This window comes from Danio rerio, chromosome 7 (genome assembly GCF_052040795.2).
Source record: "Danio rerio strain M-AB ecotype USA chromosome 7, GRCz13ab, whole genome shotgun sequence".
Classification (NCBI taxonomy): domain Eukaryota; kingdom Metazoa; phylum Chordata; class Actinopteri; order Cypriniformes; family Danionidae; genus Danio; species Danio rerio.
The window spans coordinates 2,438,568-2,465,450 of NC_141027.1; the positions used below are offsets into that span (position 1 = coordinate 2,438,568).

The 26,883-nt window shown below is 41.1% G+C and overlaps 1 protein-coding gene across 2 annotated transcripts; it reads right to left on the minus strand.

Moving 5' to 3' along the window:
- On the minus strand, positions 1-25,441 carry zgc:171424. Of its 2 annotated transcripts, NM_001114582.2 has the most exon segments (11): positions 1-164; positions 3,210-3,306; positions 3,372-3,451; positions 9,160-9,299; positions 9,373-9,652; positions 11,333-11,478; positions 15,931-16,189; positions 20,664-20,702; positions 23,607-23,813; positions 24,144-24,328; positions 25,307-25,441. In NM_001114582.2, coding segments are annotated over 9 exon segments (1,110 nt in total). In that variant the 5' UTR covers positions 23,650-23,813; positions 24,144-24,328; positions 25,307-25,441; the 3' UTR covers positions 1-138.
- Positions 25,442-26,883: the final 1,442 nt, after the last annotated feature.

Genomic DNA, 26,883 nt, shown 5'->3' on the forward strand with positions numbered 1-26,883 from the left:
TTAGCAATTTGTCAGATTTTTTTATTTCATTCTCTGTTTCTCCGGAATCGTGTCGCTCCAGTTGGTCACATGTTTGTATTTAATGTATTTTTTGCATGTGAATTAAGATCACAGCAAATCCAGACTTCAGCGTTTCCTTCATCTTTTTGTTTGAGCACAGTGAGCTGTAAATAAAACAGTTAATCACGTCATTTTACATTTCATTTGTACTATGTATGTTCATGCTAATGGGATAGTTCACCCAAAAATGAAAATTCTGTCATCTTTTACTCTGTTACTAACTGTCAGTCCTTTAGGGTGGGGATATCAGTCATTTAGGATGTGGCTATCAGCAATTTAGGGCAGAGCAATCAGTCTTTTGGGCCGGGGCTATCAGTAATTTAGGGAGAGACAATCAGCAATTTAGAGAGGGTCCATCACTAATTTAGCATGTGGCTATCAGTCATTTGGGGCAGGGCAATCAGTCATTCAGGGTGAGGCAAACAGTAATTCAGGGCGGGACAATGATTAATTTATGATATGGCTATCAGTCCTTTAGGCCAGGATAATCAGTAATTTAGGGTAGGGACATCAGTAAATTATAATGTGGCTATCAGTCCTTTAGGGCGGGGCTATCAGTCCTTTAGAGTGTGTTTTTTGAGTAATTTAAGGTGGGACAATCAGTAATTTAGGGTGGGGCAATCAATAATTTAGCATGTAGCTATCAGTCATTTAGGGTGGAGCTATCAGTAATTTAGGGCAGGGCTATCAGTCCTTTAGGATGGGGCTATCATTTTTTTTAGGGCGGGGCTATCAGTCCTATAAGACAGGGCTATCAGTCCTTTAGGGTGGGGCTGTCAGTCCTTTAGGGTGGGGCTATCAATCATTTAGGGTGGGGCTATCAGTCATTTAGGGAGGGGCTATCAGTCCTTTAGGGTGGGGCTATTAGTCCTTTAGGGTGGAGCTATCAGTCCTTTAGGGTGGGGCTATCAATCATTTAGGGTGGGGCTATCAGTCATTTAGGGAGGGGCTATCAGTCCTTTAGGGTGTGTTTTTAGTAATTTAAGGTGGGACAATCAGTAATTTAGGGTGGGGCAATTAATATTTTAGCATGTAGCTATGAGTCCTTTAGGGTGGGGCTATCAGTCCTTTAAGACAGGGCTGTCAGTCCTTTAGGGCGGGGCTTTTAGTCCTTTAGGGTGGAGCTATCAGTCCTTTAGGGCGGGGCTATCAGTCCTATAAGACAGGGCTATCAGTCCTTTAGGGTGGGGCAGCCAGTCCTTTAGGGCAGGGCTATTATTCCTTTAGGGTGGAGCTATCAGTCCTTTAGGGTGGGGCTATCAATCATTTAGGGAGGGGCTATCAGTCATTTAGTGTGGAGCTATCAGTCCTTTAGGGTGGAGCTATCAGTCATTTAGGAGGGGCTCTCAGTCATTTATGGTGGAGCTATCAGTTCTTTAGGATGGAGCTATCAGTCATTTAGGGTGTGTTTTTAGTAATTTAAGGTGGGACAATCAGTAATTTAGGGTGGGGCAATCAGTAATTTAAGGTGGGACAATCAGTAATTTAGGGTGGGGCAATTAATAATTTAGCATGTTGCTATCAGTCATTTAGGGCGGGGCTATCAGTCCTTTAAGACAGGGCTATCAGTCCTTTAGGGCGGGGCTATTATTCCTTTAGGGTGGAGCTATCAGTCCTTTAGGGTGGAGCTATCAGTCATTTAGGGAGGGGCTATCAGTCATTTAGGGTGGAGCTATCAGTCCTTTAGGGTGGGGCTATAAGTCATTTAGGGTGTGTTTTTAGTAAATTAAGGTGGGACAATCAGTAATTTAGGGTGGGGCAATCAATTATTTAGCATGTAGCTATCAGTCATTTAGGAGGGGCTCTCAGTCATTTATGGTGGAGCTATCAGTTCTTTAGGATGGAGCTATCAGTCATTTAGGGTGTGTTTTTAGTAATTTATGGTGGGACAATCAGTAATTTAGGGTGGGGCAATCAGTAATTTAAGGTGGGACAATCAGTAATTTAGGGTGGGGCAATTAATAATTTAGCATGTAGCTATCAGTCATTTAGGGCGGGGCTATCAGTCCTTTAAGACAGGGCTATCAGTCCTTTAGGGCGGGGCTATTATTCCTTTAGGGTGGAGCTATCAGTCCTTTAGGGTGGAGCTATCAGTCATTTAGGGAGGGGCTATCAGTCATTTAGGGTGGAGCTATCAGTCCTTTAGGGTGGGGCTATAAGTCATTTAGGGTGTGTTTTTAGTAAATTAAGGTGGGACAATCAGTAATTTAGGGTGGGGCAATCAATTATTTAGCATGTAGCTATCAGTCATTTAGGGCGGGGCTATCAGTCTTTTAGGATGGGGCTTTCAATTTTTTTAGGGCGGTGCCATCAGTCCTAAAAGACAGGATTATCAATCCTTTAGGGTGGGGCTGTCAGTCCTTTAGGGTGGGGCTATCAGTCATTTAGGGCGGGGCTTTTAGTCCTTTAGGGTGGAGCTATCAGTCCTTTAGGGTGGGGCTTTTAGTCATTTAGGGTGGAGCTATCAGTCTTTTAGGGTGGGGCTATCAGTCATTTGGGGAGGGGCTATCAGTCCTTTAGGGTGGGGCTATCAGTCATTTAGGGCAGGGCTATCAGTCCTTTAGGGTGGGGCTATCCGTCCTTTAGGGTGGGGCTATCAGTCCTTTAGGGTGGGGCTATCAGTCATTTAGGGCAGGGCTATCAGTCCTTTAGGGTGGGGCTATCAGTCCTTTAGGGTGGGGCTATCAGTCATTTAGGGCAGGGCTATCAGTCCTTTAGGGTGGGGCTATCAGTCAGTGATTCGCAATTCTGTACCTTGGGACCCCCTACACTGCACATGTTTTTATGTCTCTCTTGTTTGACAGACAGGGATCAGTTAATGGATCATGGAGCTGATAATCTGAATTAGGTGCATTAAGGAAGACGTACAAAATGTGAACACCTGAGCACTTGACACTGCTTTAGAATGGGAATATCAGTCTTTAAGGTGGGAATGTCAGGGAACATCTTGTTTCTGCTCTGACTTCATTCATTTGTCAATCTTGCTTCAGTTTGTTAGCAACACCCATCTTCCAATGATACAGTCAGTTCCCAAAGAACAAAATCCTCATTTCAAGACTGTTTTAATTGGATGTACTTTGTAATATGGGTAAAAAAAACACTTAACTTCTGTTTCATGGTGTCTATAATGTTTTAATTCACACACTGACCTTGCTCCACTTTCTTCTGTATCACTTCCTGTTTGGGCAGTTGTGTCCATTGCAGCGTGACGTCAGAAAAGCCTCTTTGTGCCAGAGCAGATTCCAGCTGAAATGACAGATGTGTTAAGGAGCATGAATGTGTTCAGGCTGGAGAATGTTTGCGTGTCTCACCTGTGTCAGGAGACGGACTTCAGAAAGACTAAAGCTAGAGTTGAGCTTCAGCTTCATCAATGACTGCTTCAAACATGGACCTGCACACAAACACTAGTTAATTGGTTCTCAAGTAGCAGCAAAACACTGCAGGGTTAGGAGTAAAGGCTGTTTGTGTCAGGGCTGATGGTGGGGTTAGAGAGACCAGAGAGATGACAAAATGTCTTGAGTGCTATTTTAAAAGTCTGATTGGTCAAATTCAGATAAATAACCAATGCTTCAAATAAATGCCATGTATATGTCTGCCATATGTATAATATTGCGAAGACTTTTGATGCACTGTGTCTACAATAACCCTACGCAAATGCATCCGTCACGTAAAACTAGACGTGCAACTTGTAACGCAAACTGTTCTGATCCTCAAAATAAATCTACACAAGCTACTCAAACAAATGTGAAGTAAATGTGTTTGTGTATATATATTAAACTAGGCAACAGGGGTGGGACAATACAGGTAACTCACTATTCAATTCTGTGGCGAAATGTGGCCCACGATAATGAAACAATCACGATTCGCGATATCTACAATATTCAATAAATTGTAAGAATTTTCATGAAGGATATATCACAATATATGTGACTGAAAAAGAAAAAAAATAACCATAATGAGGAAATCTTATGCATTTATTAATGACAACTTTTTCAACATTGTGCAAAGAGTTATGCATTTGCATTTTAACTCAGCGCAAGCCGTTCAGCAGACCGGAGCGCACCCTCCACTTTGGCTCCGGTATCTGCATACAATGCTGGGATGACTTTGTCTGTAAAGTGTCAACGACTCAGTATCTCGTATCTCAGTTCCAGTGTTGCCAACATTTTGCAAAATCCATCATTCTCGACCGTGCTGTAAGGGCGAAGGTCCTTGCAAATAAATTTGGTGATGGACTTATTGTTCGTTTACACTGACTGGTACGGTTTGGGTCAGTACTGGTCACCTTTATCAGGCTTACGTTTCCACTACCAAGATTACCCTTTTAGTGGGCTTAGTGTACAACAGAAAGTTTCAGTCACATCATTCTCGCTCTAGGAAATGTCTAGTAGAGCTGTACGGGTCGCTCACATATCATATGAAAAGCACTTCTCACAAAACAGATGCTTTACACACATAAATACTTCTGTATAAATGTTTATTACTAACTTTTCTATAAACAGGAGTTGTTTATAACTGCAGATCAATGACGGTGCAAAACAGCCTACTGTAACATCTGTAATTATATAAAATATATAAATAAAAGAACATACATATATGAACACATACAGAGCCTTACAGTCTCAGATATATTGTTTATTACAGAAAAACTACACACTGCATACCTCTCATCCTTAATTAGGTTGAAAACAACACAAAATATAGCCCACAGTCAGCGCAAACCTGTTATCTGTGTCTGTAATCTTCAGCAGTACATGTAGCCTCTGTTAGAGTCACTCCATCATTCATACCACCAGTTCATATTAGTATAAAAGGCGATGATAAAAATTAAAACAAGACAGTTTGTTCGCATTTGCTAGAGAAATAATGTCCTTTTTTTCATTAAATTTATTATCATCAGCTCAAGTTTATTATTTCAGATATAGACGTGCGGCGAGCGCAAGCAAGAAAGCGAAACCGCTCGCGATTCAGACTGGCTCGTAAAAAACTACAAGGCAAAGGGTAGATTCTGCTCTACTGCATGGCTTTAAGGCTGTTCATCAAGACGACAACAAGGTTTGTTTGAGCCTGGATCGATCATGGCTCGTCATATGTATATATAATTCCACTGTAATCTCTCGGCTGTGTATTTCAAACATGGCAGGTTTTTTTGTTTTCATATTGGCTTGTTGCGTAAGCGAATGACGTGTCTTTGCAAACCAATAGCGTTCAGCTGCATGTCTAGCTTCGCCTTTTGGTACCCTTTCTCGTGTTTGGTACCCTTTCGGGTACGGTTCGGTTTGGTAAGCCTTTTGACAGTGGAAACCATAAAAGCGTACCGAACCGTACCGTACCGTACTGTACCACTGTAACAGAAATTAGCTCATTTTATGAATATTAAAAATCAACAACAACGGTTTATTCTTAATTATTCATATTCCAGCTTAAGATTGAAGTGGATTTTATACTCTTTAAAGTGTGAAGTTAATCTATATATTCAAATTATATGTGTATAATCTGCTTGTAGACTTGCATACCATTAGAAGAATTACCATATCACAAGAACTGGATAAGTTATATAGTTACCAGGTTTGGGTCAGGGGTTAATCTAGGTGGAATTTGTGTGACATATGTAGAAATAAGGGAAAAACAGATGACAGAGGTGGAATTTGGAGTCAAGGGTTAAACTAGGAGGGGTCTTGTGTGACATATGTACAACAAAAGAAAAAACAGAGTATTTAAGCAGGCTAGAATTTGAGTGAGACAGAATTTTTCAGACAGAGATGCTACTGGGGGTCTCCTGAAAGTTCTCCTTTGTTGTCGACAATAAAATATATTCTTCTGATATTCATAACCTCCAGACTGAGTTTGATTTAGTAAGAGAAAAACCAAGAAAACCACTACAAGCTTCAGTCAATTTGGTCAAACAAACATATGATTGTATATCCTGCCTGCGCGACCGAGCGGATTCTCAGATTATGAATATTAATTATCAACAATAACGAATTATTATCAATCATTAATATTCCGGATCAATTTATAGTTAATTTGACCAAACAAACACAAGCAGAGCCGCCGCTCTTCCGAGCGGACACGGCAATGATCTATTCATTTAGAAAAAGGGAATTTAATTGCTACTTCTTGTGAAGTAGATTAATCAAACATAAGTTTTAATCAACTTATAACAGCTAGGCAGGGGAAATAGTACTGCGAGGAAACAGGGATTTCAGATAAAGAGTGACAAAAATTTCAGTTCCACACACACCATTAAGGATCACCAAGATTATAAAAAAACACCTTTTTGATAAAAGGGGCACAGCTTATTCGCATAACTAAAAACACCTGGGGCCTCATGTATCAACGCTGCATACGCACAAAAACTTTGCGTACGCCAGGTTTCACGCTCAGAATCGCTCACGTTTGGATTTACTAACAATGAACTGAACGTGGGAATGTGCGCACCTTCACGGCAGCTTTCTGGCAGGCGTACGCACATTTTTTGTGCGTGTCTGTTTTATTTCCATTGGCGACTCCTAGAGGCAGTTGTGTTAAATTCCTCTCTACAAAGAGTCTGAGCCTTGCAATGGCAGCTGTATGAGACGGGTTCAGCAGGTATATAAGGTTTCCATACCATACATTTGACCAGCTAAACATTTAAGCACAATTTGCAGCAGTCGCCTGTTTTCCAAATGTAATCTGAGCGATCTACCGCACGTACATTGCTATAAAGACACTATCTGAAGATGAATCTGCATGCGTGAATCAGAAACATTTCCATTCAATAAATGTGCAAATAAAATATGATGCTTATTGATATGAACTTATTGATGATTCCTACTTGTCTTTCTCGTGATAAATAGTTGGCAAAATCTGATATGTAGCGGGGAAAAACCAAGAAAGAGTTCATCAGACGCTGGATTCGAGCCGAATTCATGCTCGAACGTATCAATTCATGACCACAAGCGTCTTACGAGCGCGCCACTGAGACTGTTTAGCGTACTCCAACAGTTTACAGATATAAACCACACTATTTCTTTTTTTTTTAATGCACTCAGTGCGATATGTTCAGACCCGACTGTGTTGACCGCATCAGCTAAACTCTCCCACTCTATTTTTTTCTTTTGTTGTTAATTCCGGAGAACAAACTTGCAAATAACACCGCTTTTCTCCGGTCTACCTCCGAAAGCAGCACCTCCAATTCACATTCTGTTCAAAGTTTCTCTTTTTGCTTGATTTTGCCGTTGCTTTTTCGTTGGGTTTTTCCATTAGCATAGTCATTAGCATATTCATACGGGGGAGGAGGCAGGGAGGGGTTTTGTGCTCGTGCATGTTGCGCTCAGTTTCACGTTCATTCAGATGTACAAAAGAATATGCGTGGGATTCGGCGTACGCAGTGTTTCATACATCTGAAATTTTTTCTGCGTACGCACATTTACAGCTTTGTGCGTACGCAATGTTTTAGTAAGATTTCCACGCAAGTCTTCGTACATGAGGCCCCTGGACTTTCATGTCTGGAGGTCTCTCTCTTTATGCGGGTCTCTTCCTGATGAAACTCCTTTGAGTTCCTTCTTGATGCGTTGAGTTTGTAATACAGTTCGGACAAACACGATCGCACTTTAAACTGAGTTTACTTTGCCGAAAAATAAGAAAAGTGTGGCTTAGAAGAGCTGCTGGCCCCTCAAAGGGCCCACCTTTGATGGGTTTTTTGTTCGGATCTTCTCTGCACAGATGTTTGGGAGCAGTCTGGTTATACCTGTGGGTCACGTGACAACCCGTTCAGCATTCTTGACCAATGATTTCAGGGCAAAGTTTGAGCGCGAAACCTTCCTTTGTCTCGAGGCTGCTCGTATGCAAATTTGAGTGTCCGTCCAAAGATGCGGAGAGGCATTTAATGCAGGGGATTAAAGAATAAAGCAATGCGAGTTATGATCTTGCTCTATGCATTATGTGTTGTAAAATGTCAGCAGAAACCCATCGGTACCAAACATGGGGGGTTTAAAAGTACATCAACATAATTTTTCACATCCTTACATTATTTAAACTAAACAGAGCCTTAAAGTACGAATTTGTATAAACTATGAGGAATGGTACACATTACAAAAGTTAAGTGTAATTAAACAAGATATTTGGGTTCTAAATGTCTTTGTTTAAATAAAAAAAACACTGGAGAGGAATGTCTTTTTCTTCTGTGAGCAAAACGCTGACTAAAGATGTTTTTTTTTCTCTTATCTTATCTGCCATGTTCTTTTGACGTTAGCAGAGAGTGGTTTAGGACGGTTCTGTGAAGTCTCCCAGACTCGTTAACATGTCACCAGGGATTTCTAAGCCAGAGTTTTCGTCACCAAGTGATTTGAATTGTCCTGGAGATTAAACCCAGACCGTTTTCATGGAATGTTAAATGGAATGTTTACCTCCAACATATATGTTACAATATATATGTTACCAGTTATGTTACACCACTCAGTGGAAATGGGTCATTAGTGATACTCTGTGCCCTCTGTGAGCCAAAGAGGAGCTTTGCTTGTAAAGTAGTATTGATTGTCGGCTGACTTGGTGTGCCCTCAGTAGCTCACCGTGTTAGCGAACGAGGTGCATTCACAGATTCGTAGTGTTGCTGTTATATTTTATCTTTGTAAACCAGTTCTTGCAGATTGCATAGTTTTTATCCAGTGCCTTTCCGTCGACTGTCTCGTAAAACCCAAAGTGTCTCCTCACTTTAGAGTGGAAACTAGCAGGCTACTCTTATTTCTGCGTTTCTTCTCTGTTGTTGTTAGTTAACTTGTGTTATTCACTGTGGCTTCCGCCACTTTACCCCTATTTACTCACACAGCCCCCCTACCCCCATCCCAACCAGCAACACTGACAATGGATAAATTGATAATTTTGTGCAATAAACTATCGATGTTGGCCGTTAGATCGATTTTTTTATTGTGACAGAAAGCACAACAATATATTACAATATCGATTTATCTCCCACCCCTACTAGGTAAACATTTACTGACTGCTGAGAGCATGAAATTGTCAAAATGTCTGTTTATAACTAATCCAGCTTTAATTTAATAGTTGAAATGAGTCTATATATTGTTGTAAAGAAGTAAAGAATTGACTGTTTGATCCCACCTTGTCCATAGACCTCCACTTCACACAGAGTGATATACTTCATCTCTCCACGAATCAACAGACTCACATATCGACCCTCCATATTGTTACAGGCGAAGGTGGCAGAAACTCCAGCAGGAATACTGGAAATCACAGCACATCTGAGGAGAAAACAGCATTAGTCTTTAATATTTGAGCAATCAGGTGATTTTGTTATTAATAAGAGATTCTTACATGGGATTGTTGTTGCCGTTGTTCTCCAAAGAGTTTCCGATGTGAATCTCGGCTCCGTTTATTCGTTCTGGACAGCAGTTTAGTCTGTTAGTGACCACTACTGTACTCACTTGGTAAATGTGGCCCAGATCCAGCCTCCACCATGGGTCAGTTTGACCATTGGTTGAGGAACACCCTATCGATGGATCTGATAATCCTGGATTGAAATCAATGGCCTGTTCAGGAATCCAGGAGCTGTAGGTTGATGACTGCATCACGTTTTTACCTGTTGCCAAATTATCTGGAAAATGTGATGTTGACAAGAGTTGGATTTAAGCAGGGGAGATTTTCTTCAGTTTACAAAAGGTGTCTTGTACATCTCAGAAAAAATACCCGGGCATGTTTGACTTCCATATGCCTGTTTGTTTGATTAGTGTGAGTGCTCCTGACTGCACTTGATCGTGTCTATATTCTCAGCCTCAGTTTGCCCGTCTGTTATTGTGAGGATAACTTTGTGACCATGAGCATTTATCAATTTAACTTAAACGCTGGATTATTAAAAGGATGCATTACTCTCTAGATAAAAGCTTCTGACAAACACACACATTTGCTCATGTTCTCAGTTATTTTGTGAAAGAAAGCTTTAACTCAGTCAACTTTTAAAAAGGTTCATGAATGAAAGATGCACAGTGGTGTGACGGGGTGTTATACTGAGGACATTTACACTCCCGTAAACATGGTGCTGCACAAAAGGAAACGTGATTAGTATAGCTGTCAGTCATAACATTAAGAGACTGTTTCACATGTATGACAGTTCGTATGACTTTGTTTTAGTAGTACAAAACCGTACGATTTTAAAAAGGAGGCGTGGCAAAATAGATCGTAAGAATTCATACGAATTAGCCCTTAATTTAAAAAGTTATGAATTGCCGTGAGATTGCTTTGGATTAACACGCGTTTCGCACGAATCGCTCAAGTTTGAAAATCTGAACTTCAGCTGACATTCGTGCTGTGCTATCCTATCAGGAGCTTGCTCTTGTGAGGGCGTGATTATGAAGTAGCGCCTGTTGTTGGTGTCCCAGGGGAAAATCCTCCTTCCGACAAGACAACTGTCCATAAAACTGGGCTTGGCTCAGTCAGAAGCACAGCTGAATGCTTCCATCATGCAGGTTTCATTTCTAGAGGAGTTTATGAGCTCACAGAGCTGGATGCACCTTTGAAAGGATCGCATGCACTCCAAACTGTTTTTCAGCCTTAATAAAGCACATAAACACAGTTATTTTCTCAAAAATATCCATGCTAGCCTTTTAGCAACGAAGCTACAGCCACCGAGCAGACAGAAGCCCTGCCCATGATGGGTATCCACGTCTATTATGAAGTGAATTTGACATGCGAATAAAGTGGATTGTGACGCGCGATTGAATCGATTTTAATTTTGACACGTGTCTCTCTGCGTGCAAGTAGCGCAATTTATCCGCTTGTTCCACGTCTGGTGTGAACACAGCATTAGCCTTTTCCCTTGCCCTCACCCCTCGCTAAGAGGAAGGGGTAGATAGCCCTTGCCACAGAGATTTTTCATGTACACACTCGATACCAAGCGGTAAGATAATTTCCTAGAATACACCATCTACAGCAACACGGAAGCACACGGAAGTAAGGAGATGCACACTGCATACAGGTCACTGGTTTAAGCCTCGGTTGGGTCAGTTGGTATTTCTGTGTGGAGTTAGCATGTTCTCCCTGTCTTCACATGGGTTTCCTCCGGGTGCTCTGGTTTCCCCCATAAGTCCAAAAACATGAGGTATAGATGAATTGAGTAAGCTAAATTGGCTGAACTGTATGTGTGTGAATCAGTGTATTGCATATATGTCTCTATGTCTTTCTCTCTGTCTTTCTCCCTCTCAACCATCTGCAAAGCAATCAAACAATTGAAAGTGAAAGTAAACAGTTTGCTATTTATTAAATTGAGAAGTAGAATTACCTGGAAAAACCACAAAGACTCCTACAGCACAGAGAGTAAGAATGCTTGAAGGTGCATTAATATCCACAAACACGTAACGTCCCTGCATCCCATTACACGAGTAGCTGAACGTCTGTCCTGCTGGAATGGTAGAAACTACTGCACATCTGTAAAGAGACGAAAGGGACACAGCAACATTACTTTTTTTAACTTTCTTTTGGATGAAATGCATTGTATTATATTCAGATGTGTAGAATCAAGTGTATTGATTGTTATTTTATAATGCTGATGGTGATTTAGATCTAGGGTGGCAGTGCCAGTAATCGTAGGATGAACAGGAGGGATGACAGTGGTCAAGATGAAGAAAGGAGTGGATGCCTGTGATCCAGAGAAAGAGTGTGTGGGAGTGGAACAGTGTTCGAAATGAAGAGGGGGATGGGATAACAGTGTTCAAAATGAAGAGCGAGGTTGGGTTGAAAGTGTTCAAGATGAAGAAAAGGGATCACAGTGATTGAGATGAAAAAAGGGGGGTGATCAAGATATGGGGTGATGATTGTGATCAAGATGAAGATATGAGGGAACGGTGGTGATTGAGATGAATAGTTGAACAGTGACGGTGTTCAAGATGAAGAGTCATTGGGGGTGATAGTGGTTAAGATGAAGTGTGGGGGAGATGAAGAATGGGAGGTGATGGTGTTCAAGTTAAAAATGACTGGGGGGTGATGGTGTTAAAGATGCAAAGTGGGGAATTATAGTGTTTGAGATGAAGGGGAGAATGATGGTGTTCGAGATGGAAGGGGTTGATTGTGTTAAAAAATAAAGGACGAGGGGATGGTGTTCAAGATGAAGGGGAGGTTGATGGTGTTCGAGTTGAAGGTGAGGATGATGGGGCTCGAGATAAAGGGGAGGTTGATGGTGTTCAAGATGGAGGGGAGGATGATGGAGCTCAAGATGAAAGGGAAGATGATGGTGCTCGAGATGAAGGGCAGGTTGACGGTGTTCGAGATGGAGGGGAGGTTGACTGTGTTCAAGATGGAGGGGAGGTTGATGGTGTTCGAGATGAAGGGCAGGTTGATGGTGTTCGAGATGAAAGGGAGGTTGATGGTGTTCGAGATGAAGGGCAGGTTGATGGTGTTCGAGATGTAGGGGAGGTTGATGGTGTTCGAGATGGAGGGGAGGATGATGGTGTTCAAGATGAAGGGCAGGTTGATGGTGTTTGAGATGAAGGGCAGGTTGATGGTGTTCGAGATGGAGGGAAGGTGGATGGTGTTCGAGATGGAGGGGAGGTTCATGGTGTTCGAGATGAAGGGCAGGTCGATGGTGTTCGAGATGGAGGGGAGGTTCATGGTGTTCGAGATGAAGGGCAGGTTGATGGTGTTGAGATGTAGGGGAGGTTAATGGTGTTCGAGATGAAGGGGAGGTTGATGGTGTTCGAGATGAAGGGCAGGTTGATGGTGTTCGAGATGAAGGGCAGGTTGATGGTGTTCGAGATGGAGGGGAGGTTGATGGTGTTCGAAATGGAGGGGAGGATGATGGTGTTCAAGATAAAGGCCAGGTTGATGGTGTTTGAGATGAAGGGCAGGTTGATGGTGTTCCAGATGGAGGGGAGGTTGATGGTGTTCGAGATGAAGGGCAGGTTAATGGTGTTCGAGATGGAGGGGAGGTTCATGGTGTTCGAGATGAAGGGCAGGTTGATGGTGTTCAAGATGTAGGGGAGTTTGATGGTGTTCGAGATGGAGGGGAGGATGATGGTGTTCAAGATGAAGGGCAGGTTGATGGTGTTTGAGATGAAGGGCAGGTTAATGGTGTTCGAGATGGAGGGGAGGTTCATGGTGTTCGAGATGAAGGGCAGGTTGATGGTGTTCGAGATGGAGGGGAGGTTGATGGTGTTCGAGATGAAGGGCAGGTTGATGGTGTTCGAGATGGAGGGGAGGTTCATGGTGTTCGAGATGAAGGGCAGGTTGATGGTGTTCGAGATGGAGGGGAGGTTGATGGTGTTCGAGATGGAGGGGAGGTTGATGGTGTTCGAGATGGAGGGAGTTAATGGTGTTCAAAATAAACTGTGAGGGGCGGTGGTGTTCAAGATGAAGGGGAGGTTGTTGGTGTTCAAAATAAAGAGTGCGAAAGGGGGGTTGTGTGCAAGATAAAGGGGAGGATGATGGGGCTTGAGATGAAGGGAAGGTTGATGTTGATCGAGATGAAATGGGTTGACGATGTTTAAGATGGAGGGGGATAATGGTGTTCAAAATAAAGAGCGAGGGGGGGGCTGAAGTTCAAGATGAAGGGGAGGTTGAAGATGTTCAAGATAAAGGGGAGGTTGATGTGTTCAAAATAAAGAGTATGGGGTGGTGGTGTTCAAGATGAAGGGGAGGTTGATGGTGTTCGAGTTGAAGGTGAGGATGATGGGGCTCGAGATGAAGGGGAGGTTGATGGTGTTCGAGATGAAGGGGAGGATGACGTTGTTCGAGATGAAGGGGAGGTTAATGGTGTTCGAGATGAAGGGCAGGTTGACAGTGTTCGAGATGAAGGGCAGGTTGATGGTATTCGAGATGGAGGGGAGGATGATGGTGTTTGAGATAAAGGGCAGGTTGATGGTGTTCGAGATGAAGGGGAGGTTGATGGTGTTCGAGATAAAGGGCAGGTTGATGGTGTTCGAGTTGAAGGTGAGGATGATGGGGCTCGAGATGAAGGGGAGGTTGATGGTGTTCCAGATGGAGGGGAGGATGATGGAGCTCAAGATGAAAAGGAGGATGATGGGGCTCGAGATGAAGGGGAGGATGACGTTGTTCGAGATGAAGGGGAGGTTGATGGTGTTCGAGATGAAGGGCAGGTTGACGGTGTTCGAGATGAAGGGCAGGTTGATGGTGTTTGAGATGGAGGGGAGGTTGATGGTGTTAGAGATGGAGGGGAGTTTGATGGTGTTCGAGATGAAGGGCAGGTTGATGGTGTTCAAGATGAAGGGGAGGTTGATGGTGTTCGAGATGAAGGGCAGGTTGATGGTGTTCGAGATGGAGGGGAGGTTGATGGTGTTCAAAATGAAGGGCAGGTTGATGGTGTTCAAGATGTAGGGGAGGTTGATGGTGTTCGAGATGAAGGGCAGGTTGATGGTGTTCGAGATGTAGGGCAGGTTGATGGTGTTCGAGATGAAGGGCAGGTTGATGGTGTTCGAGATGTAGGGCAGGTTGATGGTGTTCGAGATGAAGGGCAGGTTGATGGTGTTCGAGATGGAGGGGAGGTTGATGGTGTTCGAGATGAAGGGGAGGTTGATGGTGTTCGAGATAAAGGGCTGTTTGATGGTGTTCAAGATGAAGGGCAGGTTGATGGTGTTCGAGATGGAGGGGAGGTTGATGGTGTTCGAGATGGAGGGGAGGCTGATGATGTTCGAGTTGAAGTTGAGGATGATGGGGCTCGAGATGAAGGAGGATGACAGGGCTCGAGATGAAGGGGAGGTTGATGTTTGAGATGAAGGGGGTTGATGGTGTTCAAGATGGAAGGGGTTGATGGTGTTCAAAATAAAAAGCGAGGGGTGTGTGTTCAAGACGAAGGGGAGGTTGATGGCATTCAAAATAAACAGCGAGGGGTGTTGGTGTTCAAGACGAAGGGGAGGTTGATGGTGTTCAAAATAAAGAGCGAGGGGGGTTGTTTAAGATGAAGAGCAGGGGGTTGATGTTGTTCGAGATGAAGGGGAGGCTGATGGGGCTTCAGATGAAGAAGAGGCTGATGGGGCTTAGGATGAAAGAGAGTTGATGGTGTTCAAGAGGAATGGGAGGAGGATGCGGCTCAAGATGAGGGGGGGGTCATGGTGCTTGAGATGAAGGGAGGTTGATGATGTTTGAGATAAAAGGGGGATGACAGTTATCAAGATGAAGAGCCGGGGGAAGGGGTGTTGGTGTTTGAGATGAATGGGGTGGCAGTGATCATGAGAGTAAGAGGCTGGATGACAGTGTTCTAGATGAAGAGTGGGGGAGATGGCGGCGTTTGAGATAAAGAATGGATGGGTGATGGTTTTCAAGTTGAAGATGAGCAGGGATGATAATGTTCAAGGTCAAGAGGGGTGGCGGTTTTTGAGATTAAGAGGTGAAATGACAGCGTTAGAGATGAAAAGGGGGTATCCCAGAAGAAGAGTGGGTGGTGGGGGTGTACAAGCTGAAGGGGGGGAGGGGTGATGATGATCAAGATGAAGAGCTGGGGGGGGGGGGGTGATGTTGATCTAGATATAGATTGAGTGGGTGATATTGATCGCAAGAGGAAGAATGGGGGTTATGGTGTTTGAGAGGAAGAGCAGGGGTGGTGGTGATGGTGATCAAGATGAAGAGATGGAGGGGTGACAGTTTTCAATTAGAACTAATTTACCTTATGACAATCATGTTTACAAAGACGGATAATGCTGTAATGGTTTGTAACAAAGACATTTCAGTGCCATATTTTGATTGAAATGACATAACTGAGTGAACGACAGTTGCGATAAAATCTTCTTTAATCACATCATGATTATGAAGCTGTATTGGCAAGGTCTTATAAACATCTCCTTTTAAGTCAAGTGTTACCAAATATATAAAAACATCAAATGAGCAGCCATCTGGCCAGAATGTCTGCATCCATATTAAACAGAGACTCACACTGGGTTGCTGAACACATCTGAAGGAACGTCTCCGATGCGAATCTCAGCACCGTTGATCCTCTCGCTGCAGCAGTCCAGTCTGTTAGTGATGGAGACTCTGTTCACGCTGTAGCTCTTCTGCAGGTCTAGTCTCCACCAGGGCAGAGTCTGTACTATAGTGTGTGTACAGGGGGGGCTTATCCCATTCAGAGCATTTACAGGAAGCCCGTCCATATATATTGTCGACTGGGTGGCTGTTCCCCATCCTGCTATGTTCACTGTTTGTTCAACAGAGGTGAAAGAAAGCACAGAAAACAGCGTCAGTCCAGTTTTCAGAGTTTAAATTCAGATTAGCTCAGTTCAGGGTGGTTTAATATTCAATACTGAGAGTCCAAACAGTGAAGAGCAAATCCATCAATGCGCAGCTCTACAGATCCCAAACCTTTCAAGCCAGTGCCGACAGCGGAGAGGGAAAACTTCACCAATTAGCGAAAGTGAAGAAATAAAAAAACCTTGTGAGTAACCAGGCCCAGTTGGGCACGACCATTTCTCCTATGGACAAAGGTCTTGTGCAGAGCTGCATTTCTAGGCGTTGAAGGCTGGAGAACGCTGGACGTCACCGAAGGCTCGTCTGTCCCTGGAGCGTCACAGGAATCAGTCTCATGCTCTCCACTCCTCCAAGACCACCACAGCAGCTGCTCAGGATACGGCCTGGTCCAAGATTATGGGAACCTTAGGATCATCTCGTCGCTGGTCTTGGATCGCATCAGTGGCACTGCATAGTCTCTGGGGGCCTCGGGATGAGTATGCCCAGGTGGAAATTCAGTATTAATTTCTCCCAATGTGAGTTTAAACACTATTTTACGTGACATTTATTGCCATAATATTGAAAGCGATAGCAGATAGTTGGCCTCAGATCTTGAAATAAAATAACTAGCAAACAGTTTGAATATGAAGGTCAGAACTGATAATCGGTGCAAACCAACCACATCACATAGTAGCCTATTAATGAAGTTAAAGAGGTTTAATATGTATTCATTAGGTTATAACTAGGGCCAGACAGAATCTGCAGACGTTTTATGCTATTTCTGCGGAGAATTTTGGTAAAAATCTGCGGATTTCTGCGGAATTATTTTGGGAGTATCCAGCAGAGTATCATAATTTACACTTTAATTTATTAAATAAAAAGTAATAAATTAAAACCTATATAATAAATAAAACCTGAATAAATTCCGATTTACACATTTACTCAAGTAAATAAACAAAATTTATAATGGGCTAAAAAATTTCAGAAATCTGCGGAATTCTGCGGAAAATCTGCGGAATTCTGCGCGTGCAGATTCCGTGTGGGCCTAGTTATAACTCATTTCATTGGGAGTTCGGTGGCTGGTATTTAAATGAATGGATGGCATTGGAATGTTTCTGTTGGGTCACGTCATGTTTGGTGCAGACACCCAAAATGCTTGTCGTTAAAATCTGGTTGCATCGCATTTAGTTAGGATTAAGTTATGCACGTAGTAATGTGTCGGTTATGACCTTTGACACTGACTAGCAAGCTAACAGTGTCCAGCAGATGACACCACAAACCAAGCTCCTACTGCACTGATTATGGCCAAAAAGTCTGGCCAGAACAGAAATGGTTGAGCCTAAGTGAGCCTGGTTTCTCTCGAGTTTTTTTTTCATTCACTTTGGTCAATTGGTTAAGGTTGATCCACCACTGTCGCCATTGGCTTACTTGGTTTGGCACTTGTGGAGCTGTGCATGGTTGGATTTTCTCTTCAGTTTTTGGACTCTCAGTTGTGAATATTAAACCACACTGAACTGAACTGAACTGAACTTAAACTCTGAAAACTGAACTGACACTGTTTCAATTAACTAGAACTTCTGTGTTCAGCTGCTGCAGCACAATCTACAATGTATAATGCTGGTGAAATAAAGATGAATTGAATTGAATTATTGCAGTTTGGGTGTGAAAACGTAAAATTCTGTCGTGCATTTAGTGCTTGTTTAAGGTCATCTGGTGATTTTCCATCATATTCATCATCATCATCATCAAGTCTTTCACTCAATATGTGAGGATTGTTTTGTCTTTGTGAACACTTTTAATGCTTCATACTGTACATGTTTGCTGCATTTATTGTAAGGTTTTAAGGTCTGTCTGATGTGATTTTTCTATGTGTGACTTGATTAGATGGGAATAACAGGACTGATTTTTCTACCCAGTCACCATAGCAAGAAAAAAAATAAAGTAGTGACTGCAGGTTGAAGGAAAATAGTCCAGTAAAAGTAGCCTCCAAGAGAGAAAATCTCATTCAACCTATTTTGAACATAATACTTTCAAAAATTGGATGAGGCAGTGGTACAGTAGGTAGTGCTGTCGCTTTACAGCAAGATGGTCGCTGGGTTGAACCTCGGCTCAGTTGGCGTTTCTGTGTGGAGTTTGCATGTTCTCCCTGGATTCGCGATGTTTCCCAGAGATGGGTTGTGGCTGGAAGGGCATCCACTACGTAAAAACTTGCTGGATAAGTTGGCGGTTCATTCCGCTGTGGCGACCACAGATTAATAAAGGGACTAAGCCGACAAGAAAGTAAATGAATGAACTTTCAAAAATTAATTTCTAATAACAGATTTCCTTTACCTTTGCTAAAATGACAGTTAATAATATTTGACTAGATATTCTTCAAGATAGCTTTACCTCTTAAGGCCCAAGGTGTTTTTTTACATTCATTCATTCATTTTCTTGTCAGCTAAGTCCCTTTATTAATCCGGGGTCGCCACAGTGGAATGAACCGCCAATTTATCCAGCAAGTTTTTTACACAGCGTTTCTCTGGGAAACATCCACACACACACTCATACACTACGGACAATTTAGCCTACCCAATTCACCTGTACCGCATGTCTTTGGACTGTGGGGGAAACCGGAGCATCCGGAGGAAACCCACGCAAACGCAGGGAGAACATGCAAACTCCACACAGAAACGGCAACTGAGCCAAGGTTTGAACCAGCGACTCAGCAACCTTCTTGCTGTGAGGTGACAGCCCTCGCCCTGTTTTTTTACATGCATTTTTTATTTCTCTTTGCTATATGAGCTTATTAGAAGCTGATTAGAATAAAATCTAAGTATCATCTTTGGATATGATGTACTTTTAGAGAAAAATCATGTCCACATATGTGGACTCGAGGTCCTTATTTTAACTTTTTTCCTGACTGATTTTTAATGCCTATTTAACATATAATTTTTTTTAACATGTTTTCACTATCAGAGAGTAAAAACATTTTTTTTTTTTGTTGCCAATTTTGGACATTTAAAAATAGTGTTTGGGACATTTCATATGCTGCAAAACAGTTGCAGGATGACACTATATGTCTGTAACAAAATATAAACATTCAAAGTATTTTAAATAGCCACTAAAGAGCTAAAATGTGCTGTCCACATGTGTGGACACTCAAGCCCTAGAAGGATAAACTGACATTTAATGGTTAAACTAGGTTAAGCTGCGGCCACACTGGGCTTTTCCTCCCATAGACTCCCATTCATACGCACGTAATTGCGTCAGACCGGAAACGCAAGGTCATGCGTCAAGTTTCGCAGGTTGCTGCGGTGCGAAATTGCATCACTTGACTACGTCAAACCAATCGAGGATCAAAACATGACCTATCTGGACAGAAAAAGCATGGAGCAATCGCTTGCTTTTTAAAATGTCTAATAAGCTTGTTGAATCCCGCCTCTTTTCGCAGCGCCGCACGACAGAATTTCGCACATACAAACTCTAGTGTGACCGCAGCTTCAATTAGAAAAGTCCTTGTATATCAATAGTTTGTTTTGTAGACATTCGAGAGAAAAAAAGAAACAAGCTAACTATTAATACTGATAATTATATTTTGTCCCAGTCAAACAGAAATAAGACTTTCTCCAGAACAAACATAATAATAGAAAACACTGTGGAAAAATATCCTAGCTCTGTTAAACAGCACTTAGGAAATATTTTAAATAAATAAATAAATAAATAAATAAAATTAATTAATTAATTAATTATTTAAGAATAAATAATATAGATAAAGAATAGCATTTTGTCTTCAAGTGTATTGTAATTTTTCAAACTGGCATCAATCAGTAAAATTAAATATCATGTTGTCATAAAAGCATCTGCTTTGACATTAAAGGTCTAAAATTCAATTTTAAGTGGATTTTTAATTCATTCATTCATTTTCTTTTTGGTGTAGTCCTTTATTAATCAGGGGTCGCAACAGCAGAATGAACCATCAACTTTTACAACTTATTTTTTTACGCAGCTGATGCCCCTCCAGCTGCAACCCATCACTGGGAAACACCCATACACATTAAGTCTCACACTCATACACTACGAGCAATTTAGCTTACCCAATTCACCTGTACCGCATGTCTTTGGACTTGTGGGGGAAACCGGAGCACCCGGAGGAAACCCACGCCAACATGGGAAGAACATGCAAACTCCACACAGAAATGCCAACTGACTTAGCCAAGGCTCGAACCAGCGACCTTCTTGCTGTGAAGTGATTGTTCTACCCACTGCGCCACCGTGCCGCCTATTTTCAAATCAATTATTATAATTAAATTATTCTCTGTCCACTCTATTTTCAAATTTGAATCCATTCGCATTTGAAATCCCCTTGCATGCTTTATAGCCTAAATGTTTGCACTGTAAAGCTCCTAAATGTTTCACAGCAGCACAAAATAACAAACGACATGATTGTTCAATAGAAATCTCACCTTCTGTGCCAGCCGCACTCGTCTCAACTGATAAGAACCCTGGAAATGACAAGCACAGGATCACGAACAGCATTTACAGACCTGTACAGACTACTTTTCAGTAGATACACTTTAAATAGAGCACACATAAATTTGTCAGCTTTTCACTTATAAATGGTTTAACAAGACAATCAATCCCTCCAGAACCAGCAACCTTCTTGCTGTGAGGCAACAGTGCTAACCACTGAACCACCATGCCACCCTTATATATTGCACTTTATATATTTGTGGCCTATAATTACTGACTTGCTTTTATCTAAACTAATGGGAATTTTTGTTTTAGTTCCACTTTATATTAAGTGAGCTTAACTGATACACTGTAAAAAAATGCAGGGTTGCACATAATTCCTTCATGCTGCCCCAACACGAATTCAAGTTCATTAATTCACTCATTTTCTTTTGGGCTTAGACCCTTTATTAATCAGGGCTCGCCACAGCGCAATGAACCACCAGCTGTTCTAGCAAATGTTTTACGCAGTGGATGCCCTTCCAGCCGCAAAACATTACTGGGAACACAAATCCAAGCTAAAATAATTAATTCAAGTAGATTAAATATGAAGCAATTAAGATCCAGATTTGTGCTGTTTCAGCTCTGCAAAAAAAAAAAAAAAATGCTTTAACTTAGATGTTTTGTCTTGTTTCTAGTCCAAATATTTGCAAATTCCTAAATCAAGAAGCACTTTATAGACAAGCAAAACATATTGTAATAATTTGCCAAAATGAAGTGAGTTTTTCCTTAAATCAAGCAAAATAATCTGCCAATGGGGGAAGCAAAATAATCTTGTTTTTGGATTAGTGATAAGATTGTTTTGCTTTCCCCATTGGCAGATTATTTTGCTTGATTTAAGGAAAAACTCACTTCATTTTGGCTTATTATTTTTTAAAACAAGACAATGGGCTCTATTTTGACGGTCCATGCGCACAGCGCAAAGCGCAGGGCACAAACGCTTTCAGGGCGTGTCAGGACGCGTTTTTGCTAATTTAAGGACGGGAAAATCTGCTTTGCGCCGAGGTACATGGTCTAAAAGGGTTGAGTTTATTTTCTTAATGAGTTATAGGTGTGTTTTGATAATAAACCAATTACAGTCTCATCTCCCATTCCCTTTAAGAGCCAGCTGCGTCACGCCAAAAGCACATTCGCTATTTACAGGACGCAAAGTAAGTCTAAGTGGAAAAACTGAGCATTTACATCTACTGCGTGAGAAAGAGAGATAATGGATCTACTTTCTCATTCGCTCTTGGATAGGAAAACCTTTTCGCACAGACATCAATTAGTCTATAAATAATTAATTGCGTTTGTTAAGCGCAAATATTCGTTTCAAAACTATTTCTAAATTGAGTTCTAATTTCCAACGAATAAATGAACAATAATAATAAAGTGTGGTCAAAAACCTGAGTTATATCCTAAAACACATGCTCCTGCAGGTGGACAAATCTAAGCTTGTTTTTAATAAAACAAATATAAATATGGATATAATAAATAATACTGCTAATAATAATAACATTATACAAAAGCAAATTGTTATGAATGAACTGAAAAAGCCTCCCGAGATGAAGACATAAAAGCAGTGATTTTTTATATTTATGTAGGCTTGAAAATAATATGTTTTGTAATATTTTTTATCCTTTATATTTATATTCTATATCTATTCTTATTATATCCTATATATATCCTTAATATTTACATTTTTTCATATGTAAAGATATTTGCCTATTGCTCTCTTGTGTGTATTAAGCAGTGTGTAAGCGAGGCGCAACTCTGCGCTGGAGTTTAGACCGGGTTTGTTTTGGTCTAATGAAAAATCTATTATAGTTTCTCAAAATAGCAACGCGCCAGCGGTCCGCCTCAGAACGCCTTCCTTTTTAGACCAGAACGCCTATGAGCGCAAAAATGAGCGCTAATGCATTTGCTATTAAACAGCCTAGCGCAACGCCTCAAAACCACTCTTACGCCAAGCTGAAACTAGCAAAAGACTACTGCGCCGCACCCCACATTACGCCGGGTGTATGATAGGGCTCAATATGTTTTGCTTGTCTAGAAAATGCTTTTTGATTTAAGAACTTTTAGATATTTGAACTAGAAACAAGGCAAACAAATCTAAGTAAGAAAAGCATTTTTTTGCAGTGAGCTCATTTTATATTAGTAGTTGGATCAAACTGCAGAAATCAGAAAAAATGTACACTAAAATACTGATATGACAAAAAGACATGTCTATGCTATTTCAACATTCTCATTTTAATCAGTAAATTGGGTTTCTACTGATAAACTACAGCACAATTGTAACTGTTAATTTGCAGTGCACTTGCTGGCAAACAAGATTGTATAATAGTGTACATAGTATATAATAGTAATAGTGTACATTTTACAGCATTTTTATGGTGTATTGATGAAAAGTTTAGGTAACATCAACCAAAAAAAAAAAAAAAAAAAACACATTGTGGCATGTTTTCTGTTATGTTCAACTCTGAAAACTAGACTGACACATTTTATAAGAATTTCCATGTGAAGCTGCTTTGACACAATCTACATTGCAAAAGCGCTAGAGAAATAAACATGAGTTAAATTGAATAGAATTTTAGGTTTTGGTTAGTTTTCTCATTTTGAAATACTGTAGAGCACTAAGATTGTGGGTAACACTTTATTTTGAAGGTTCGTTTGAGTATTAGTAGACCGTCTGCTTAATATCTGCTGATTCTGCTCCTTCAACAGACATTTAACTGACTATAGAAAACTTGCAAGTACATGTCAACTCACACTAACCCCAAACTAAAAGTCTACTAATAATCTGATGAGACTTAGTTGGCAGGTAGATGCAATGTAACTTAAATTCAACAAACAGACCATCAGAATGAAGTGTGATCAGAATTTGAATTATTAAAATAAATAAAGGTGGTTTTACTTACCCAGTAAGAGAGGTAGACCCCTGTAAAAAAGCCTCATGTTCATTTCCAGCACTTTCTGACTGCTTTCATCAGGGTATGTTTGAGTGAATGGGTTTCTTAGGAAAAACACATTAGCTTAACTTTACATCCATGTCATGTGTTTGTTTTTCTCCTCCCAACTCACATGTGTTACTCATCTCTCTGACTGCAGCTTTTTACAACAAAACTCTGTATTATTAAAGAAAGAAACAATCAAACAGGTAAACAGCAACACAAGTAAACACATTAGCAATAAACATGATGAAAGCTTGCAGATCAGTTTTATAATTGTGATTTGGAGCACAAAAACAGAAGTCGTATGACTATATTTTAATAGCCCAAAAGGCATTGTATGCGCCAGAATTATACAGTTTTCTATAATATATTTAGTAAAGTATTTAATAAAGATTGTTGCATGTAGATTGTAACGTTGAGTCTGACACAGAGGGATACATTTGCAGTACGTTTATTAAACAGTTTAATAACAATCACACAGTAAGCACTTGTGTGCAAACTCACATCAAACGTAGTAATATTGGGTCGATAGGCTGGCGGCTGACTGTCAAGGATTGTGATAGCAGGCATGGGTCAGAGGCAGGCAGCGTAGATCAAAGGCGATATACCAGGCAGGGTTCGAAGCAGGCGGAGTGGACCAAAGTCGAGGTACAATGCAGGGTTCAGGGCAGGCAAGGCAAGGCAAAGTCTAGGGATGGCTGACATGAAACTGATGTTTCGACACAGTGTCGAGATCCCGAAGCGCAAGTGTTTCGAAACACTGCACCGAAGCATGATCCGAAGCACCCAAGTCACGTGACTAAATTATTTCGAAACACTCTAGTCACGTGACTAAAGCGATTCAAAGCATCGATCAACTTAGAAACGTTTCGAGACCTGGCGAATCCTCATTTGACTGCCAAGGTCACCAAACAATCTCTGTTTCATATGGCCTAGAGCACTGTGGGTTTGCTAGTTGATTCTATGCTTTGCATGATGTTTTGGGTTCGAATCCCGACTTATACAAATACTCTGAAATCATGGTTTTATGTATTTTAATCATGTTTCTGTTTTGTGTAGCCTAAATAGGATACAGCTGCAGTTACGCCATCAATTTAGCATCATTTTTGTAACACTGTAAAACAATAATAAATATTTTTACAGTATGGTTGGGTTTAGGGTTTGGGTAGACATTAATAAAATACAATAAATGGGAAATTTAATGAATAATATAAATAATTCTTGATAACTTCAGGCCACCGTTTTTGATCTAGCAACAACTCTGTTTTTAAGAGAAAAACAAGACATATTTATTCACAAATTGTTCATTCGGATATCAGACCAATGTTGAAACAAAACGATACAAGAGCAAAGCATTACCAATTGGTATTAAAGCAATTCAAAACAACTGCGACAGCCTGACTTCGAAACCTACTAACCCTGCATGGAAGTCTGACATCTAAACCACTGTACTATGTTACTTGAAGAATCAATCATACAAAGTTGGATTTAATGCCTCAATTTGCTCAACTGTTCTTTGCTGAAGCTGTTTCAGTGCAACACATAAAAAAATGACCACTAGATGTCACTGTAGAGTGGGGTTTCAAAACATTTCGAAGCTTCGACACATTTGCTTCGACTGTTTCAGTGTTTCACGAAGCCTCGCTTTGCCCACCACTAGCAAAGTCAAGGGACAGTCCAGGTAATAACAGGGAGATCAGGCAAGGATATGAACGCTCAGTAATGTCAGCAGTACAAGACTTCGCACTGGAGTGAGTGTTTGGGCTGCTTATATGTGTGTGTGTGGGTGATCAGTGAGATGTGCTGCAGGTGTGTTGCAATCAGTGTTTGAGGATGATGTAATGTTAGAAGTCAGATGATGGTGACCACTGCTGGCCAGCGAGGGGAATGACTGGGACTCGGTGACAGATATAGTTGTTTACATACACTGTATAAATAGGCACATGACCATTTTTTTAAAAAGTCAGATGTTAATGTGAATAAACTTTTCCTCTTCTAGGATATTGTTTGAGAAATTGTTATAACTCTTCTTGAAAGTCAAGTTTACATACAGTAAAACTATTCTGCCTCTGGTGTCGAGGTTTTGGAAGTTTCTGATTGGCTAATTGACAACATTTGAGTGAATGTGAGGCACAACTGTAGAATAGTGTTGAAGGAAAAGCTCAAACACACTGCTTCCCTGTGTGACAACATGGAGAATCAACAAGCCAGAATCAACACAAAGCCAGATTACAACTTGCTGAATTACACTGGGAAAAAGACTCATGTTTGGAGACATGTCCTGTGCTCTGATGACTATTTGGCCATAATGAGCAGTGTTACATTTGCAGGACAAAGGGGAAAGTGCACAAGTCTAGGAACATCATCCCAACTGTGAAGTATGGGGGCGGTGGCAGGACTGCCTCTCATGCCCCTCCCTCCCCAGGTCCCTACTATCATCCCACGAAATATCAGAACATCTCTAGTAAGATGCATATCTATGGAAGTGCTTCATTTAGAGGATTTTTTCAGTGTTTCCATTTTTTAAACAGTCAAATTTCATTTTAACTCTGCCAAATAGTGTCCAAACAAACAATCATTTATTTAGTTTTCATTCATTCATTTTCGACGTAGTCCCTTTATTAATCAGAGGTCGCCACAGCAGAATGAACCGCCAACTTATCCAGCACGTTTTAGTTAGCGGATGCCCTTTCAGTCGCAACCTAACACTAAAAAACACCTACACACTCTTGCACACACTCACATTTAGCTTATTCAATTGACCAGACTGTGTGGGGAAACCCGAGCACCCAGAGGAAACCCATGCCAACACGGAGAGAACTATTTAGTTTTCAGATTAAACTTAAATCAAATTTTTTTTTTTGCCAAAATACTTGACAATTGACCAAAAGTTGACACTTTTGACTGGTTTTGTGGTCGCATTTCTGCCTTTGTCTGAGATTTTTACCCAAAGGTATAAATATCTTGTTGGGTTTCCTGAAACTCTTAAATTACATTACATTACATGAGATAAAAAAATACACAAAACTGGATTTACTGGATCTTCTCGAACGTCACTCTGGTTTGTATTTAATGGCATCACATTCTAACTTGGTGTCTGATCTCATTTCTAACCTGTATGACTATCATTCTTTTGTTTTCAGTGAAACGCCAAAGGGAATTTCTGTGAAATGCAAGACCGAGGGTGCCAAGCTCCAAAAGAAAGACCAATTTGTCTTTTTGCGTCCTGTCTCATGAATGTTGC